Source organism: Podarcis tiliguerta, assembly GCF_965153285.1.
Source record: "Podarcis tiliguerta genome assembly, chromosome: 14".
Classification (NCBI taxonomy): Eukaryota; Metazoa; Chordata; class Lepidosauria; order Squamata; family Lacertidae; genus Podarcis; species Podarcis tiliguerta.
The window spans coordinates 52,750,663-52,768,898 of record NC_139547.1 but is presented as its reverse complement, the minus strand read 5'-3'; the positions used below and the strand labels follow the sequence as shown (position 1 = coordinate 52,768,898).

Below are 18,236 nucleotides of genomic sequence, written 5' to 3'. Positions count from 1 at the left end.
CTCAGGCAGCGCAAGTTTGGTGTCATGAAAAGGCAGCATATTGTTAGTTGTTTAATTGTTAAAAATAGCTCATTTGGGCTTTAGCTTTTTTACTTTTTAAATGATGCAGTGGTAAATTCACCGCAGGGCGAATTGCTGGCCAGGTACGAAGTTTGCAGATGCTGTTCATTGCCTACATAGCCCGGCAATTCGTAAGTCCGTGGCACCAAGGACAAGGGGAAATGTCCTAATGAGGTCCCGGAAGCTAAATTTAGAGAGCTGGTTAGGAGGATGAAAGCTAGGGCCTCTCAAAGGTATCTATTTGGTGAAACTGCTACCAGTTCCATGCAGAGGGCTAGTCAGACAGACACAGCTCTGCAGTTTCAGTGCCCAGATGTGGTGATGGTGTCTGGAGGAGAGATCCGTTAGGTGCTGGGGACCATTCTGGGGGAAGCTGCGTTTGTGCAAAAGGGACGGTCCAATCCCCTTGGACTGGGATTGAACCAGAATGTTGGTGCTTAAAATCAGAAAAGCGGCAAAGACCTTTTAGATGGATTGCAGTGGGCGCAAGGAAGCTGTCAGGAGCTGAGGAGAGTCCACTTTGGCCCAAATCTCCCCGCTGGGATGAAGATGAAAAAAATGGTGAGCATTTTAAATAGGGGAGATAGTATAGAACTAAGGACTGTGAGTGCAGGGGCACAGGGTGGCAGTTCAGGGAGGCCACAGCAACACAGGCCAAAACACTGCTTATAATCAAATGCTACCGGAGGAATGTCCAGGCTTCCTTGCACACTTGGCAGGGTCTGGGAAGGTCTTGCAAAGGGGCTCCTGTAAGATCTCAGGTGGCCCTCTGCCTTCTGTGCAGGGGCAAGGCCCACAGTGCCACCTTCAGACAGGTACGGATGGTCAGGTGGGGCGTTCCAGGGGTCATCCTGGCTTTACACAATTTGCTTATGCACAAGAACGTAACCCCTGTGTACCCACCTGCAGTGGGTGTAACAGAAACCTGGGGGCTGTCTCTGGGTCTAACCTCCCTGATCTCTTCCTGATCCTCCTCCCTCTCTGACCACTCCCACCAAAACACTGGGAAGCCCTGACTTCAAAGTGCACTTGGAGCCAGGTGGGCAGTGGTACGCACCTGTCCAGTTTGGCCCACCGGGGAGTCTGGCTCTACAGCTTGATAAGGTTCGCCACCCCTTTTCCGAAGGAAGCCTTCTTGCCTGTAGAACTAGGCATCGAGAGTGCGTGGGCACAGAATAGCCATTCGAAGAGGCCAAACCAGCAGAGACTGAAATGAGAGAGAAGCTCTGTTCACAGGTGTTTATCTGCTAATGCCAGAGGCCTCCAAGACAAGATGGGAGACCTGGAGTACTTGGTCTTAGAGGATGGCATTGCTATTGTAAACACAACAGAAACCTGGTGGAACAGAGAGTACTGGTAGGGTCACTGTACAGTGGTACCTCGGGTTAAGTACTTAATTCGTTCTGGAGGTCCGTTCTTAACCTGAAACTGTTCTTAACCTGAGGTACCACTTTAGCTAATGGGGCCTCCCGCTGCCGCCATGCTACTGCTGCACAATCTCTGTTCTCATCCTGAAGCAAAGTTCTTAACCCGAGGTACTATTTCTGGGTTAGCAGAGTCTGTAACCTGAAGCGTCTGTAACCAGAAGCATCTGTAACCCGAGGTACCACTGTATGTCAGAGGGTAAGTTAACAACAACAACAACAACAACAACAACAACAACAATTTATTATTTATACCCCGTCCACCTGGCTGGGTTTCCCCGGCCACTCTGGGTAGCTCCCAACAGAATTAAATGCACAATAGAACATCAAACATTAAAAACTTCCCTAAACAGGTCTGCCTTCAGGTGTCTTCTAAAAGTCAGATAGTTGTTTATTTCCTTGATGGGAGGGCACTCTACAGGGCGGGCACCACTACCAAAAAGGCCCCCTGCCTCGTTCCCTGTAACCTCACTTCTTGCCGGGAGGGAACTGCCAGAAGGCCCTTGGAGCTGGACCTCAGTGTCCGGGCTGAACAATGTGGATGTAGACACTCCTTCAGGTCTACTGGGCCGAGGCTGTTTCGGGCTTTAAAGGTCAGCACCAACACTTTGAATTGTGCTCGGAAACGTACTGGGAGCCAATGTAGGTCTTTCAAGACCGGTGTTATACGGTCTTGGCGGCCGCCCCCAGTCACCAGTCTAGCTGCCGCATTCTGGATTAGTTGTAGTTTCTGGGTCACCTTCAAAGGTAGCCCCACGTAGAGCGCATGGCAGTAGTCCAAGTGGGATAACCAGAGCATGCACCACTCTGGCAGACAGTCCACGGACAGGGAGGGTCTCAGCCTGCATACCAGATAGAGCTGGTAAGCAGCTGCCCTGGATACAGAACTGACCTGCACTAGTCCATGGACAGCTGTGAGAAATCCCAGAGTAAGAAATTCCCAAAGGAGCAGACTTCTCCACAGAATTGTTGGAGGTGATTACGGAACTCTCTCCCACAAGAGGCAGTGACGGCCAAACAATGTGGGTGGCTTTCAAAGAGGACTGGCCAAATTCATGGAGGAGGAGAAGGCTATTGAGGGCCACCAGCCAGGAAGGCTCTTCTCTGCCTCCGCAGTCAGAGGCAACCATGCTTCTGAGTGGCAGTTGCTGGAGACCACCAGAGGGGAGAGGGCTCTTGTGCCCCGATCCCGCTTGTGAGTTTCCCAAAGGCATCTGGTTGGCTCCTCTCAGAACAGGATGTTGGAAGAGCTTGGCCCCAAATCCTCCTCCTGATACCATCAGTCTCACCTGGCCGGCCGGCCCTCTGCATGGAACTGGTGGCATTTCCTTGAAAGCCACCTTGAAACGATTGAACACAGTTTCCCCAGGGTTTCGTTTTCTTCCTTTTTTCGGCATATTTTGTTTATGTTTTCGTTTTCTGCATTTTGTTTTCCTAATGGTGTACACATTTTGCAATTTCGTTTCAAAGCCTTTGAAGCTAAGTTGCTCAGTGCGCCAGAGCTGGCATATGGTTCTGCTTCAATTCTTTCCACGGTTTGGAAAAGGCGGCAGGGGAGAGGGCGGAAATATCCGAAGTGCAGGTTTATGATAAAGGAAGCCGAGCAGTTTCAGTGGAGAATGAAGACAGTCCTCTAGCAGTGGCAGTAACAGGGGGAGGGCAAAGAAAAGAATTATTTCTCCCTTTTGTCCCCCGCCCCCCCACCATTGCTTGTGGGGTAAACGTATCCCAGTGGTAAATAGTAGAGGAATGAGCCAAGAATGATTTCTCTGCTTTATTTTGCAAAGGATTTTGACAGGTGGCTGCCCACTTAGAAATCACGGGATGTCATAATGATGTCATGTCAAATGATGACCTGTCAAATTTATCCCGAGAAGCAGGCTGAGTGATAGAGGGGATGCAGGGACTCCTGAAGGAGGAAGGGTTGAAGCGTTTGGGCCTTTTTAGTTCAGAGAAATGTGAGTCAGATAGAAGTTTTGAAAGTTATACATGCTACGAAGAAAGTGGATGGAGAGAAGTTTTCCTCCCTCTCTCCAGACTGATGAAGCTGAATGTTGGAAGCTTCAGGACTGGCAAATCGAAGGCCTTCTTCACGCAGCGCAAACTGTGGAACTCCCTCCCACCGCAGGAGGCAGTGGTTGTCATTCACAGAGTGAGATATCCGTGGCTCCACAGTCAGAGACAGCAATGCTTCTGAACCCCAGTTGCTGGAAACTGCAGGAGGGGAGCGGGCTTGTGTTCAAATCCTGCTTGGGGGCTTTTTCACAGGCTAATGTAAAAAACAGGATGCTGGCCTAGCTGATCCAGCAGGCTCTGCTTATGTTCTTATCTCCACCAAGATCTGGCCAATGGAGCCACAAAAGTTCTTCAACCCTGACTTGCGGGCTCAGTTGGAGCTTGTTCATTGCTGGAGCTTCAGAGCTCTGCCTTCCCTCAGGGTGCTGACTTGTGTCTTGCCTTGCCCTGCCCTGCGTATATTTTAATATTCATTTGCCCCACTTTTCAGGCCATGCTGCCCTCAGAGGGTCATTTACAAGACTTTAAAGCCCAGGAGCTGAAGACATGCACACGTTGCCCTCTGCCAAGTGACCCTAGGCCATGGGGGCGAGCTGCCCATCCTTTGCCTCCCAGGCAGAACATTGTGATATGGGGGAGGTCTGCCTGGTCCCTTCTGCTGAACAGCGAAAGACAGTGTTTGTTTCCCCCTCTTCCCTGACCCAACCCGTTTTCCTTTTATATTGTGTCTTTTAGATTGGAAGCCTATGGGCAGCGGCTGTCAGACAGAACTTACAACATTTTAGGTGCTTTGTAAGTCTTTAGGGACGCGGGTGGCGCTGTGGGTAAAACCTCAGCGCCTAGGGCTTGCCGATTGAAAGGTTGGCGGTTTGAATCCCCGCGGCGGGGTGCGCTCCCGTCGTTGGGTCCCAGCGCCTGCCAACCTAGCAGTTCGAAAGCACTCCCGGGTGCAAGTAGATAAATAGGGACCGCTTTCTAGCGGGAAGGTAAACGGTGTTTCCACGTGCGGCTCTGGCTCGCCAGGGCAACGATGTCACGCTGGCCACGTGACCCGGAAGTGTCTCCGGACAGCGCTGGCCCCCGGCCTCTTGAGTGAGATGGGTGCACAACCCTAGAGTCTGTCAAGACTGGCCCGTACAGGCAGGGGTACCTTTACCTTTACCTTTAAGTCTTTAGCAACGACACAACTACACAGGGTCCCTCCAGACTGGTGTGGGTGTATTCTGCAACATGTAGAGACGGGCTTAGCCAGTTTGTTTGTTCTGCTGTCCAATTGATTGCTGTCGAAAGGGACTGTGGCAGAACAGGAGAAAAATGAAGTGGAATGTTTGTGGTATAAAAACTTGTGGGATTCCAACAGAAAGTTGCATGGTGGAAATGAAGCACTGTGACCTCTTAATAATAATAATAATAATAATAATAATAATAATAAATGCAGCTGCAAACGAGTGTTGAAAGTGGGATCAGGTATGACTGCCCCAATAACATAATGAGCACAAATCATTGCAAATGTGCAATTTAAAAAGGGCGCCTTGGGGGTCCACCAAGTCACACACAGAAGCTTCCAGTGAAGATATGGGAGTTGCTGCAACGCCCCTTCAATCGGAAAGGGGTGGTCCTCCTGTTTCCTCGGGGTCTGTACTGAGAGCCTGTGGTGGCGCAGTGGTTAGAGTGCTGGACTCGGCAGTCGGAGAGTTCAGGGTTCAAATCCTGATTGACTATCCACCTCCCTGGGAGACCTTGGGCGAGTCACTGTCTCTCAGCCTAGCCTACCTCGCAGGGTTGTTGTGAAATGGAGAGCTGCAGGGGGGCCGTGTGCGGCACCCTGAGCTGCTTGGAGCAAAGGTGGAATAGACAGGTAACTAACAGCAACCACGACACATAGAAAGAACACTGTGTGTGTGTGTGTGTGTGTGTGTGTGTGTGTGTATACATATATATACATATATATATACATACATACACACACATATATATATGTATATGTGTATATATATATACACACACACATATATATATATATATATATATACACACACACACACACATATATACATATCTATCTATCTATCTATCTATCTATCTATCTATCTATCTATCTATCTATCTATCTATCTCTGTTCGAAGCGTGGCATTCCGCTGCCCGAAGCTGGACGCCCCAGACCTCCCCAAGATGGCCGCGGGAGCCGCACCGTCGCGCACGTCACGCCAGGCGGCGCGGCGTCTGTTTCCCTCCCGACGCACGACGGGAAGAGGAGCCGCGGCGAGCTGGTTGGCCCTGGGAGCAGGCAGGCGTGTGCGCAGGCGCGCTACAAGAAGCGGGGCGGGCGGGAGCGCGCCTGCGCAGCAGCCCCGCCGCCTCAGTCTGAGCCTCAGCCGCGGCTCTGAGGCGGCGCGCGCGAGCTCGCGCAGTCGCCGTTCGCGTCCGGCGACGGAAGGGGGGGCGGCGGGCGTCGAGCTCGGTGAGGCGGCGCCGCCGCTGCTGCAGCTGCCGCCGCCTGAGGAGAAGCACGGAGGGGAGGCCGCCGGAAGGGAGACCCGCGAGGGCGAGGGGAGGGCAGCGATGGCGGCGTCCGTCGGCTGACCCGGCCTCTCGCCTCTGGGCCGGTGGGCCCGGCGCCCGCCTGAGGGGAGCCATGTCGAACGCGGGGACCCGGAGGGCCGGATCCAGCATCAAAGTTCGCCTCACAGGTAAGGAGGGAAGGCGGCGGAGGCGGCGCTCCTTGTCGTCTTCCTCCTCCTCCTCCGGCCCGGGAGACGCCGAGGGCCGCCATCCCGCCCCGCTGCGGGTCAGCCCCCGGCCCCGGCCCTGGCCCGCCGCTGCCTCTCTCGGGCGGGCAAGGGGAGAAGCCCTGCAATGCGAGGCAGCCGGAGGAAGAAGGCGAGACTCCCGAGAGCGGGGAGCCTCGGGGGTCTTTTCTCTCTCCCCGCAAAGTCTTAGGAGCAGCAGCCTTTTTTGTGGCAGGTCGGGGCTGCTCCGCCGCCACCTGAAAATCCTCTCTCGAACTTGTTTTGTGCTGGGATTGAGAAGAGCCATAGCCCATTGACAAAAAATATATATGCTTAAATACACTAATGGTATCCAATATGTCATGGGAAAATAGTTTTGGATTGAATGTTCACATGGCAGTGATGGCCATTATCTCTCCCCCCCCCCCCCCGCAATCTTTCACTTTTTCATTTTTCACTTCAATTCCCTTCTAATTCCTATCCCTCCCCTCTACTGTACACAAGGCGGCTTACAGCAACAAAGCAGAAGCGACAAAGAACACACACCCCTTATAATAGTAAGTAGGTTAGGGATTGCGCCATCCTTCTCTTGTTTCTCTCCCATCGCCCATAATTTTCTTTTGGGAAGAAGAAAAGGTGTGTGCACACAGGGGGGCTCTTGATTCTTCTCCATTCCTCTCTCACCCCCCCTCCATTTTGGGTATGGACGCTGAATGTCCCTTGCTGGGAATGACAAGTGGGGGAAGAGTGCTGTTATTCACAGGTCCTGCTTCTGAGCTGCCCACCGGTGTCTGCTTGCCCACTGTGAGTACGGGATATGGGGCAGTACACTACAGATGGGCATTCCAGTCCTGCAAGAAAGCTCAACTAAGCTGTGGGGTTGCTGTACTTCCTTCCCTCTTCTCCACTTCATTCCTTCACAGTTCTCCCCATTGGAGCTTTGCAGGATGACTCTCAGGGGGAAAGGCAGAATTCTAGCCTAAACCTCTTGCAGTTTATAGGAAGCAGGTAAACTTGTTTTTGTTTCTGTTGAGTCAATAAGGCGTATTAAGGATTAGGTGCTTTTTTCTTGGGATTCTGTAGAACTGGAGCGCTTTGGAAGCCATTCCTCTTTCAAAAGGGCATTGCATTGTTGGATGTAGCTGCAGTTCCTTATTTCAGAATGCTTCTGTTTTCTTCCTGTCTGACAGAATCAGTTTATACCCAGCTATTATGTGCAGACACCAAAGAGAGTCTCCTTTTGAAAATTGGATTTGGCCAGCCAGACTTTTGGGGGGCCTGAAGGGAAGGTTGGGTTTCATTTAAGACTTGTTGGGATGGGCACCTCAAGAATTGTGTTGCTTAAAATAGTTAAAGTGATTCTTAATGTGGATTTGCAAGCTGTATTTGCAAGGGATTGCAGCTTTGGGTTTTCCTACTGAGAGCTACTTCTCACATCATGAGGAGGCAACAGGGTTCAAAATTAGCAGGTCGCCAGGCGCATTTCGCACCTAAAGTTTCTCCATTTGCGAGCACCTCAAAAAGTCTGGGTGCCATTTTTTGTGCCTGGTTGACTCTCAAGGATTCAGGAAATGTATGTGCTTTGAAGTCTCGAAGTATATGTTATGGTTAGACAATATGTTAAGGAGTGTAACAATAAAGAGTAGAGTATTTTGAAAATCCAAGTATGGTACCAATATTTTAATTGCAAACGCCAAATTAAACATGTATTAACAATTTCTGTTAAAATGTGATATTAACAATGTCACTTATGTGAATTGCGTATTAGTCATGCTTATAAATAAAAAGTGTTACTGACCCTCCAAATGGCGACTAGACATTCTGTTTTGGCACCCACAACCCAGGTCCCAGGAGCCATTTGGCTCCTAGCTTTTCTATCCCAGTTTCTAACACTGGGAGGCAAGTATGTATTTCAAAATAGAAATATGTGGTGGAGAAAAAGCTCTAAATATTAAGAAGTTATTTACTGAAACAGAAATTCCATGGTTTGAATAAGATACAGGTGAAAGTTAGAAATTCCTTCCCTTTCATTTGTTTTCTTGTTGTTAATCCTGTGAACTGTCCTGAGACCTGCGGGTATATGGCGGTATACATTTTTTTAAAAAAACCTATTTTGTCTTAACAGCAACTCTTGTTCCGTTTTTTGTTTCACACTTGTTGCATTGCATAATTTGATTTTTTTACTATTGTGTTCCTCAAAGATAGCCTTTCTGTCGAGCTCTGAGTTCTAACCATTAGAGCCACTATGCCCACACCTTTTCTATAAGGCTACTGTATCTGTGTTGAACTTGTGTATTTTCTTCAACATGTAGTAATCTCCAGTTGAAACTTTGTCTGCTGTGGCTATTTTGAGAGCTAGTGTACAGTGACTAAGAACTGTGAACCAGGTCTCTGGTTAATATATTTATTCATCTATGAATTTCCTATGTGGCATTAGGTCAGGCATGGGAACCTGTTGATCTCGCAGAGTGTACTATAACTCCTACAATTCCTAACCATTGCTCATTCTTGCTGGGGCTGATGGGGTGGAATATCCTCTGGAGGATAGATGGGCTGTAAGAAGGCATTGTTTTCCATTCTTCGCTGCAGTTGGTGCTTGTACCACTGCTTTTGTTTCACTGCAGTTCATCTGATTCTCCCAAAACCCAGTGTTTGTTGTGATGAAATTATGTAGCTTATTTAATATATGTAGTTATTCTCATTGTTATTTGGTTATTTCAATGCAAAAGAAACAATGCAAATTGGGGAGGGGGAGAGGAAGTAATCAATTATGTAACATTTGCAGACTCAACCCAGCAACAGCAGTGAATGCTGATCGTATTCGCTGGTTTGATTTCTGTTCCAGACATGGGGTGAATAAGTGGCCATTGGCAATTTCCGCTCCTGTTTCCTTTTTTTGACATCCCTACTGGAGGACCTCAAATTCTTCATCTTTGCTCACTGTAGGCAAACTACTCTCTTTCAGTTGTTCTGTTTGTTTCTGCAATATAGAAATGATAACACTGACATACCTTAAATAATTATTGCAAGGATTACTGACAACATATGTGAAATGCTTTTATGTAATTACTTATTAATAAATAAATGCTGCATGTAACCATGGCAGGGTGTGTGTGTGTGTCCTGTGTAGTTTTCAGAGTTCATGCAGTTTTCTGCACAGATGTAATACACATATGTGAAATGCGTGAACTAGCCATTGGAATCCAGACAGTGTTCAACTTCCTGTCTGTCACCTCCCTCCCCTTTCCAACAAAACTTAAAATTCCCCAAGAGAGTGTCTACTGATCCTATCAAAATATGACTGGCAACGGCCTTGATAGATTGTTCCTGTGGGGAATTGCCTGCCTCCAAGCCCTGTATCCTAGAGAGTCTTGCCAAATGTAGTTCAGAAATCAGCTTCTCCTTATTTGTGTGTTCTGCCTGTTAGTGAATCCACTTCTGTCAGAAAATTAATCTTCCCATTTACCAATGTACATTTTAATAGTAGTATTAGTAGTAGTAGTAGTTATCATCCAGTAGGGGAGGTCCTGTGCTGCGTTTGTTTTTTCTGGAGTGGTCTGTGGTCTCTGGTGCATGGTTCCCCACAGACCCCGGGGGCCTGCTCTTTTCTTGCTAGCCGGGGCCCAGTAGGCTCGGGGTGTGATTCCTTGTGGCCTCCCTTGGCCTCCCAGTACCCTCCGACCTCTCTCCCTTGGTGGCAGTAGCAGTGACAGCGGCAACGGTAACACCAGTGTACATTTTGAAGAAAACTGTTCAGTATCTGGCAGTGATTTATTGTATTTTTTGCCTGTTTTGCTTTCTTTTAGTGAACTACATGTTAACATTTTTATTCATTTTTATAGCTCAGATAATGATTCCGCAAATATGTGACATACTATTTGCTTTGTGACTTTTCTTTGTCTCAGTTATCTAATAATCTTTTAACACATTCTTTTTCAAAAGTAAAACCATATTGCAAATGCAAATTGCTTCTCCGAAGGGAGAAAAAAATGATAAAAACTTTCAAAACACGTAGAAGTCATTATGTTCTCATGTATTCTTTGCTTTTCTCTACTTCCTGTCCTGCTGTTATATGGCTTTTTTTCTGTTGTACAGCCTCTTAGATATCGTATTTAGAATTGCAGTCTGAAGTCAAATAAGAGTTGTGATTATACAAAACACTTTGGGCGAGAGCCAGTGTAATGTTAGTGTATGAAGTGAGAGAAATAGCATTGTTGCAGAAGTAGCAGAACAGGGCAAAAAAGTACAGTATATGATTCATCACTTCTGCATCACTTTTACTGGCCCAGGCTACCCATTGAATTTGACTGTTGCACTGTGTTAAGAATGGGGTTCTAAGTAGCAGAATGGCTATTTTTGCTACTGGGCTGCAACAGTTGGATCTTGCCCATAATGTACACAAACAGTAAAGCTGAAGTTTTTTAAAAAATAGAATTTTGGGTATTATAAATATTGGGTACTCTATGCAGACTCACGTAGACAGAGAGGGTTGTGCCATAAGGAGCTTACAGTCAAAGTGAATCTAGCAAGGGAAAGCAGGAGCCAAGGGTCATAATATGAGTATTTACATGTGCTTAGGCTTGAAATTGGTGATATCACTCACGTGAAAATTTGACGTTGCCAAAACTTTTGGACCATTGGACTACTTACTGAGTACTACATACTCAGTTGGAGGATGGATGGCGGCTAATGGATTGAAGTTGAATCCTGACAAGACAGAAGTACTGTTTTTGGGGGACAGGAGGCGGGCTGGTGTGGAGGACTCCCTGGTCCTGAATAGGGTAACTGTGCCCCTGAAGGACCAGGTGCGCAGCCTGGGAGTCATTTTGGACTCACAGCTGTCCATGGAGGCACAGGTCAATTCTGTATCCAGGGCAGCTGTCTACCAACTCCACCTGGTACGCAGGCTGAGACCCTACCTGCCCGCGGACTGTCTCGCCAGAGTGGTGCATGCTCTGGTTATCTCCCGCTTGGACTACTGCAATGCGCTCTACGTGGGGCTACCTTTGAAGGTGACTCGGAAACTACAACTAATCCAGAATGCGGCAGCTAGACTGGTGACTGGGGGCGGCTGCCGAGACCACATAACACCGGTCTTGAAAGACCTACATTGGCTCCCAGTACGTTTCCGAGCACAATTCAAAGTGTTGGTGTTGACCTTTAAAGCCCTAAACGGCCTCGGCCCAGTATACCTGAAGGAGCGTCTCCACCCCCATCGTTCTGCCCGGACACTGAGTTCCAGCTCCGAGGGCCTCCTGGCGGTTCCCTCATTGCGAGAAGCAAAGCTACAGGGAACCAGGCAGAGGGCCTTCTCGGTAGTGGCGCCCGCCCTGTGGAACGCCCTCCCAGCAGATGTCAAAGCGATAAATAACTACCTGACATTTAGAAGACATCTTAAGGCAGCCCTGTTCAGGGAAGTTTTTAATCTGTGATATTTTACTGTATTTTTTGTTTCTATGGAAGCCGCCCAGAGTGGCTGGGGAAACCCAGCCAGATGGGCAGGGTACAAATAATAAATTATTATTATTATATTATTATTATTATAACAAGCCATGGCTTTCTAGGAACTCAGCCAGAATGCAAGGAAGTGTGTCTCATAGCCTGGCAGGGTAGGTTAGGAGGTGGCTTTCCACCACAAGAAACCCCTTTAGCCAAGGGGTGAAGAATCTCAGACCCTTTGGCTTTCTGGCCCTCAGCATTCTTTCTGAGCCAGGTCCCCTCTCCAGACCTCATCCCTTCTAAGCACTCCTCAGGTGCTTTTGCCAGGCTAGAGTGTGTCCTAGAACTGTGATGTTGCTTGTTGTATAGAGGAAAGAGGTGCATCCATTGCTTTCACCCACTTTTGTCTTCAGACGTGGACACCACTGATATGTGGTCCCATGAAGGTTCCCCATGAGAGAATGAGACCCTTGGGCTGAAAATAGTTCCCCACCCCTCGTCAGCTGGAGGTGCCAGAGACTGGACTTGGGGTCTTCGTGCAAAGCATATGCTCCACCTGAGCTATTGCTGCTCCTAATTCCACTTAAGGGCCCAACTAGTTGCTTATAAATTAATATGGCTACAGTGGGGTTGACGCCTGGATTTTTAAATATTTCCAAAGCATTTCCTTATTGAAGTATGTTAATGAATGAATCTTTACAAGCACTGCCTTTCACGTTGGGTTTTGCTCATTGAGATCAAGGACACTTTTCTTTTGAAAGGTGCTTAAGTTGTTTATGAAACCAGTTGTGTGCTGATACTTGTGTCTTTGCTTTCAGTGGTAGTCTTCTCTGTCACCATAATTATGCAGACGTGATTGGAGAGACTGTGGTTAATAGAATTCTATGGCTTGTGTAAACGCAGCAGCAATAATTTATTGAGACCTTCAGGCTTTTCAGTCTTGGTAAAGCAAATCCAACACTTTAAACTTTTATAAAACAAAACAAAACAAAACAAAACATTGTCATGGTATAATATGCTACAACTTAAGTGTTTAGCATGCTGCAGAATGGTTTAAAATAGCTGTTGCTCCCTTTTGATTACAGTAAAGCAAATTTCCAACATTTATTCAGATACTCATGGTTGATGTCTTCTGTGGAATTCTGTGATCTGACTGTTAAAGCAAAGTGTTAAATATAGTATTGCCCCTATGACTAATTTCATAGCTTAACTGGAGATGAACCATCTGGATATGCATTAAACTAAACCAATGTGCAGATTTTTTTTATGATGAAGATAGAGATTGAAATATCACATTGCAAATTAAAGGTGATTCTCTCCTTGCCACCCTGTATTTTTTGCTCCTGTTATGCATGCCAAGAAATCATTGGCTTATATATCTTTTCCCCCGCTTACATATTTTCTCTTTCAGTAGATAAGATTTAAGCATTATTAGGGTGTATGTATAGTTGTGTTCCTCTCAGTAATGTATACTGTGTATGACATGAGAAGATAGAGTCATGAAGGGTAAACTATGTAGATCTGCCCTAAGTAATCAAATGGAAAGGAGGAATAAAAATAACTAGATTGGAGATTAAGGCTGTGTTTCTCAAACATTATAGCCTGTATTGAGAGAGAGGGTGGGGGGTTTGGATAATTAGAAGCATCTGAAGTATTCATTAATTATCCAAACAAACAAAAACACAATTCCTTCCTAGTATGTTTGAACTTGTAGGAGTTGTCTGCTTTTCTTGTGCAGAAAAATAGCTCTTATCGTTTTTTAAAAAGGTAATCAAGGGCAGCTTTTTTTATTTAAAAAAAGGGCTGTGGCTTGTGTGCTATCCCCTGTTTACTTTTGATGAGTAAAGCCAATGCTGAAAAGTTAATTCACTGATCAATGACACTAACATTGATTGGCCCAGACAACTTTGTGTGTCTTTTTCAGTAACAACACAGTGACAACAGGCTATTCATCTTATCTAAAATGTTACATGCATAATAAATTTGTTTCTTTAAAAAATATACTTGTTCTTTTATAAACATACAAACAATAAACATAACGGATCATTCTGATAGAAAGTAGCAAGAAATCAGTATCATTGATGTATGAACAAGGTCATTACAATAAGGTGGTACAAGGAAATAGGTCTGGGAGAGATATTTCTTTTTCGCCTTTTCGTTATGTGTAGACACACTCTAGTCAGTGTATTTTGCTAAAACTGAAAAACATTCTGAACAGATAAGCTTTGACTTCAGCAAATCATTTTATTTCTTAATTACATATGCACAGTGGAAATAGCTTTGGCTTACTGACTGGTCTGGGTAAGAGGACACTGCCTTGCTGTGTATCTTACTAGTATTTGGATAGAGGTCTCTTTAGTAACTAATTGCCTAAAATGTTACTTTATTCCTTTGATAGGAAATGTGGAAGTGTACTACTTTTATGTGTTGAAATGTCTAAAAACAAATTATTATATACAGTAATTGATAAATGCTATCTACCATGTTCATTAACTTTGTTTCCAAAGAAATGCTGTATCTTAGCTTTGAATAACAAAACACTTGATAGTATTATATGGAAACAAGGAAGAAAGAACGGTAATTTCCCACAGGCGGAACTAATAAGGAAATGTTTTAAATACCACATGCTGTATTTGTGTTCTCTGTATAAGAGAATACCGATAGGAGTAATACAGGAGTAATACCTGGATCAGATGGTTAGTGACTTTGTTTGAGAATCTGTTAAACTCTAGAGTAGAATAGTTCTGTGTTACCTTTGCCCACTAATGTTTAATCGCGTTAGAGGCCAGAACTTAACGGTATGTTGGCTTATGTCAAGGGCAAAGCAAGTGCAGCAGACACAAATCCTTCAGGCTGTTTGATTCATAGCTGACCGAGTGGCATTAAGAGAAAGCTTTCCGTTTTGTAAGATACTGGTTGGGATCCAAAATGCTATGGCACACGTTCATGTGTTTGCAGGGGGCATTAACTAAGGGTTTATGTTTCGCAAACAGCAGCCTCTTTCCCCAGGTCACATAGGAAATCACTTTTGAAAGTGTAGTTTGTGATAAGGCATAAGAATCTATTGTTCAGAACCCACTGCACATAAAAATAACCATGTTGGATCCCAACTGCTAGATTAACTAATGCAGATTGATTTATGCACTTATTTGTAATGTGCATAAACAAATCCATTATTGTTACAGATACTGAAATAATACACAAAGGGTGTGGTGGTAACAGCTGTGTTCACCTCGGTTGCAGCTGAAAGGAATTCTCTCTGGATCAGGCGTGCTTGTAGCATCTTGTGCCATGAACTAGAAATACCTTTTGCTGGCTATTGTCTTGTGGTTCAGATGGAGAGCTTGTTGTGCTAAAGCTATGAAGGCTCCTTTAACTTTGATGTGATAATCTTTCACTATTCTTGGTGTCAAATTTGCTGCAAAATGCCATGATGAGTGATCTTCCAAGACTATATTATTGTAGAACCTGAACTGTGAATTCTCAGGACTAGTGTGTTGTTGCTTATGTTTTTGTATTCTCTGGTAATGATGTCATTCAAATTAGATAATATAAAATAGAAGTAAAACCTATGTTAAGTGACAAAGAGAAATGGCAATACTCCTGCAATAAGTGGAATTATTTAAGGGGAAATTGTTTAGTGTATAGACTATAGCAGAGAGATGCCGGCACCCATGTACACTAGAACAACTGCATACAGAAACAGTGTAATTTGTTATATTAAATGGACCACCTCTTAAGTTTCAAATAACTCATAGCAAAATGTTAGGATGGGGGAGAAATGACTGGTGAAAAGTATTATAAAACACGAGTAGGGAACCTCAGACCTGGGGGCCAAATGTAGCTCCCTGGGACTCTGTCCCGAGGCCCCCACCCTTCACCAGCCCTGCTCCATGCCTTCTCTGAGTGTTTCCCCCTGACTGGAATGTAGGATATTGCTTGCCTGGGTGAAGAAGGTGTGTGTACAAACTCTGGCCTTTGAATGGCTGCAAGTTAGGTAAGAGTTTCATCTATTGCTCTGCCCACTTTCTTCTCTGGCCTTGCCTACCACTGGCATTTGTCTCCCAGAAAGTTGCCCTTGGAGGAATATGGACTTTGGGCTGAAAAAGCTTTGACAACAAGTGGGAAACCTGTCTGATAGTCCTTAATATGGTAATTCAGGAAGCTCTTTGCAGACTGACTGACAATGCAGCTAAGTTCCCAAATGAGTGTGTGTAAGTTTGCAATCTAACTTATCTCAAATTGCCTCAAAGCCCCATGACAAAACTGCTCATTCTCTCTCTGAAAATGCAAATCTCAGCAGTTTTCTGAATGTACCTATAGCACTAACTCATGGATTCATCCTTTGAAAGATAAAGAGCAGAAGTAAAGGAAAAATATGATGGTTCTTACATTAGCCAAGATAGAGATTAACTTTAGATGACTGATTAGTATGTATACTTCTTTTCTTTTAGTGGTCAATGAAAGTATCTACCCAAGAGTGATTTGTAAAGTTTTAAGAGAGACAGTTTATCAGTCCAGAAATTGGGAAGCCCATGAGACAGATACGTATGGGCTCTACCAAAGGGTCTACGTGAGTCTTTTGATGGTACATGGGAATATGCACCCTCATCTGAGGCCGTGAGCTATTTGTCCCTTTCTGCAGTTCTAGATAGGTTCAAATGATGCCTGTGGCTTTATAGCTGTCAAAATGAGAATGCGCCTCTGGTCTTTCATATGTGTTCATGGAAGGATGGAGTCCAGGAAGATCTGTGAAAAAGCATAAACTGTATGTGCCTAGGTAGTGCTTGGTGATGACCACAAATAGCCATCTGTTCAGTGCGCTATAATAATATCCCCGATTCATAACAATTTGTGACGGAAATATTTAAGGAAATTTATGTTGCACCTAGGCTTTAATTATAATTTAGTCTTCAACCCACATGTTACAGCATAAATGTATATGCTTTATTATAGTTAGGAAGATGCATATATCTACAACTCTGATTTATGGCAGGTGTGGAGACCAATCTTGCGTAGACATCTGTGACAGTAAAACCTAAATGAATTCTACCTGGTCTTCTCAGTACTGTAGTTGTGCAAGGTGGCTACTTGTCTAGTCTGATACAATGTCTGATACAGTGTGAGCAGTCAAACCAGGAAGGCATTTAACCAATTTCCTATGTCATCAGAGCCAGTAAACTATAGTTAATCAGCTTCAGAACAAGCCAGAATCCTAATTCACTGTTTGAAGGAGATTTTGGATTGTTTTGAAGCTGGTAACAATGGCTATCAATTTGGATGAAAACTGATGCAAAAGATTGTTGATGGAAACCTGAACTACTTAATTAAAAAAAAAATATATTGCAGTCCTAAGTGCATTTACTGAGCTCAGTGAGACATACTCTAGTTAGCATAAATGGCAAGGAATTTAAGAACTAAATTTGTTGCTCAACTCAGAATGCTTTTTTCTGCTTTTTGTTCTGTTATGGCTAATAACTAAACAAAATTATTATTACCCACTTTAGGAGAGGCATGCTTAAGATAGTATCAAATGTGTCTCTTCTCAGTCTCTTGGGTTGTTGAGCTTTTGCTGTCAACAGAAGATTTTTGTTTGTTTGTTTCTCTTGTCAAGCCATCCTCTTTATATATTTAATGGAGATTAACCATGGAGAATTACTCTTCTGCTTGTCCTGCTCTGTTGTTCAGCAGTGCTTGACTGAAATGTAAGAAAAGGTGAGGTTCAGGCTGCACTCTGGGAAACACAGAACGCTGAGGTTGCTGCAGCAATGAACAGGCTGAAACTGAGCCCTTGTATAGTAATAGCAGCAGGTGCAGCATGATTGTTAGCAACCCCTATGTTGCAAGTTGCTGCTTGATGTAAAGGGGTCCAGCCTCCTCCAGTAGTTTCTAACTGTGATACAGAAGTGGTGGCACAAGTTGTCATGGGTCTTCTATAGTGAAGTCCTTGGAGCCAGAGGATGCCAGTGCTACATCCTCTGTCTAGAGGCAGGGGTGCTGGTCCTGCAGCTTCCTTGGGCAGAAGCACTTCTACATGCCCTTCTCCTTCAGGTTTGGAGTCCTTGCCACCACACCTGACTCCTGGTCAGAGGCGGAGTTAGCGGCTCCGTCACCCAGAGCGGCGCACATGCTGTGCCTGCAGGGAGGGGTTAATTGCCCACGGTGAGCGGCGAGTGTCCCGGGGTGTGTGTGTGCTGCCCGTGGTGAGCGTCCCAGGGGGGGCGATGTCACCCCCCCTCAGGGATGACACCTAGGGCAGACCGCACCCACCGCATCCTCCTTCCTCTGCCAGTGCTCCTGGTCCCTGACACGTGTGTGTGTGTGTGTGTGTGTGTGTGTGTGCCACTGGAGAAACCATGATATGCACCAAACAGCCTGGAATCCGAAGCATTTCCTGAGTTGAAGTCTGATCAAGTTGGAGCACTTCACTTCCAAACCAAACCAGAGCAGATCTGAAAACTATTCCAAGATGATTGAGAAAGAAGAGACGAGGGAGAATGAATTAAAAAAAAAAATTACATAGAAAGCAACATTTCGATTTTTATCTAAATGAGAGTGAATTTAGAA

The 18,236-nt window shown here is 45.4% G+C and overlaps 2 protein-coding genes and 1 long non-coding RNA gene across 6 annotated transcripts in view; 1 reads left to right on the top strand and 2 right to left on the bottom strand.

Annotated features, from left to right (window-relative positions):
• Positions 1-18,236, bottom strand: part of LOC310664603 — a 404,468-nt gene that overhangs the window by 31,863 nt on the left and 354,369 nt on the right. The gene's annotated exons all lie outside the window — the stretch shown is intronic.
• Positions 1-18,236, bottom strand: part of FSCN1 (fascin actin-bundling protein 1) — a 333,406-nt gene that overhangs the window by 138,647 nt on the left and 176,523 nt on the right. The window lies entirely within an intron of this gene.
• Positions 5,830-18,236, top strand: part of SMURF1 (SMAD specific E3 ubiquitin protein ligase 1) — a 50,925-nt gene continuing 38,518 nt past the window's right edge. For 2 of the 4 annotated variants that reach the window (XM_083413508.1, XM_083413507.1), the window contains exon 1: positions 5,842-6,191. In XM_083413508.1, the coding sequence (XP_083269634.1) occupies positions 6,137-6,191 (55 nt within the window). In that variant the 5' untranslated portion in view covers positions 5,842-6,136. Of the gene's footprint in view, positions 6,192-18,236 lie in introns of all 4 variants that reach the window. The other 2 variants (XM_083413505.1, XM_083413506.1) reach the window with 2 other exon arrangements.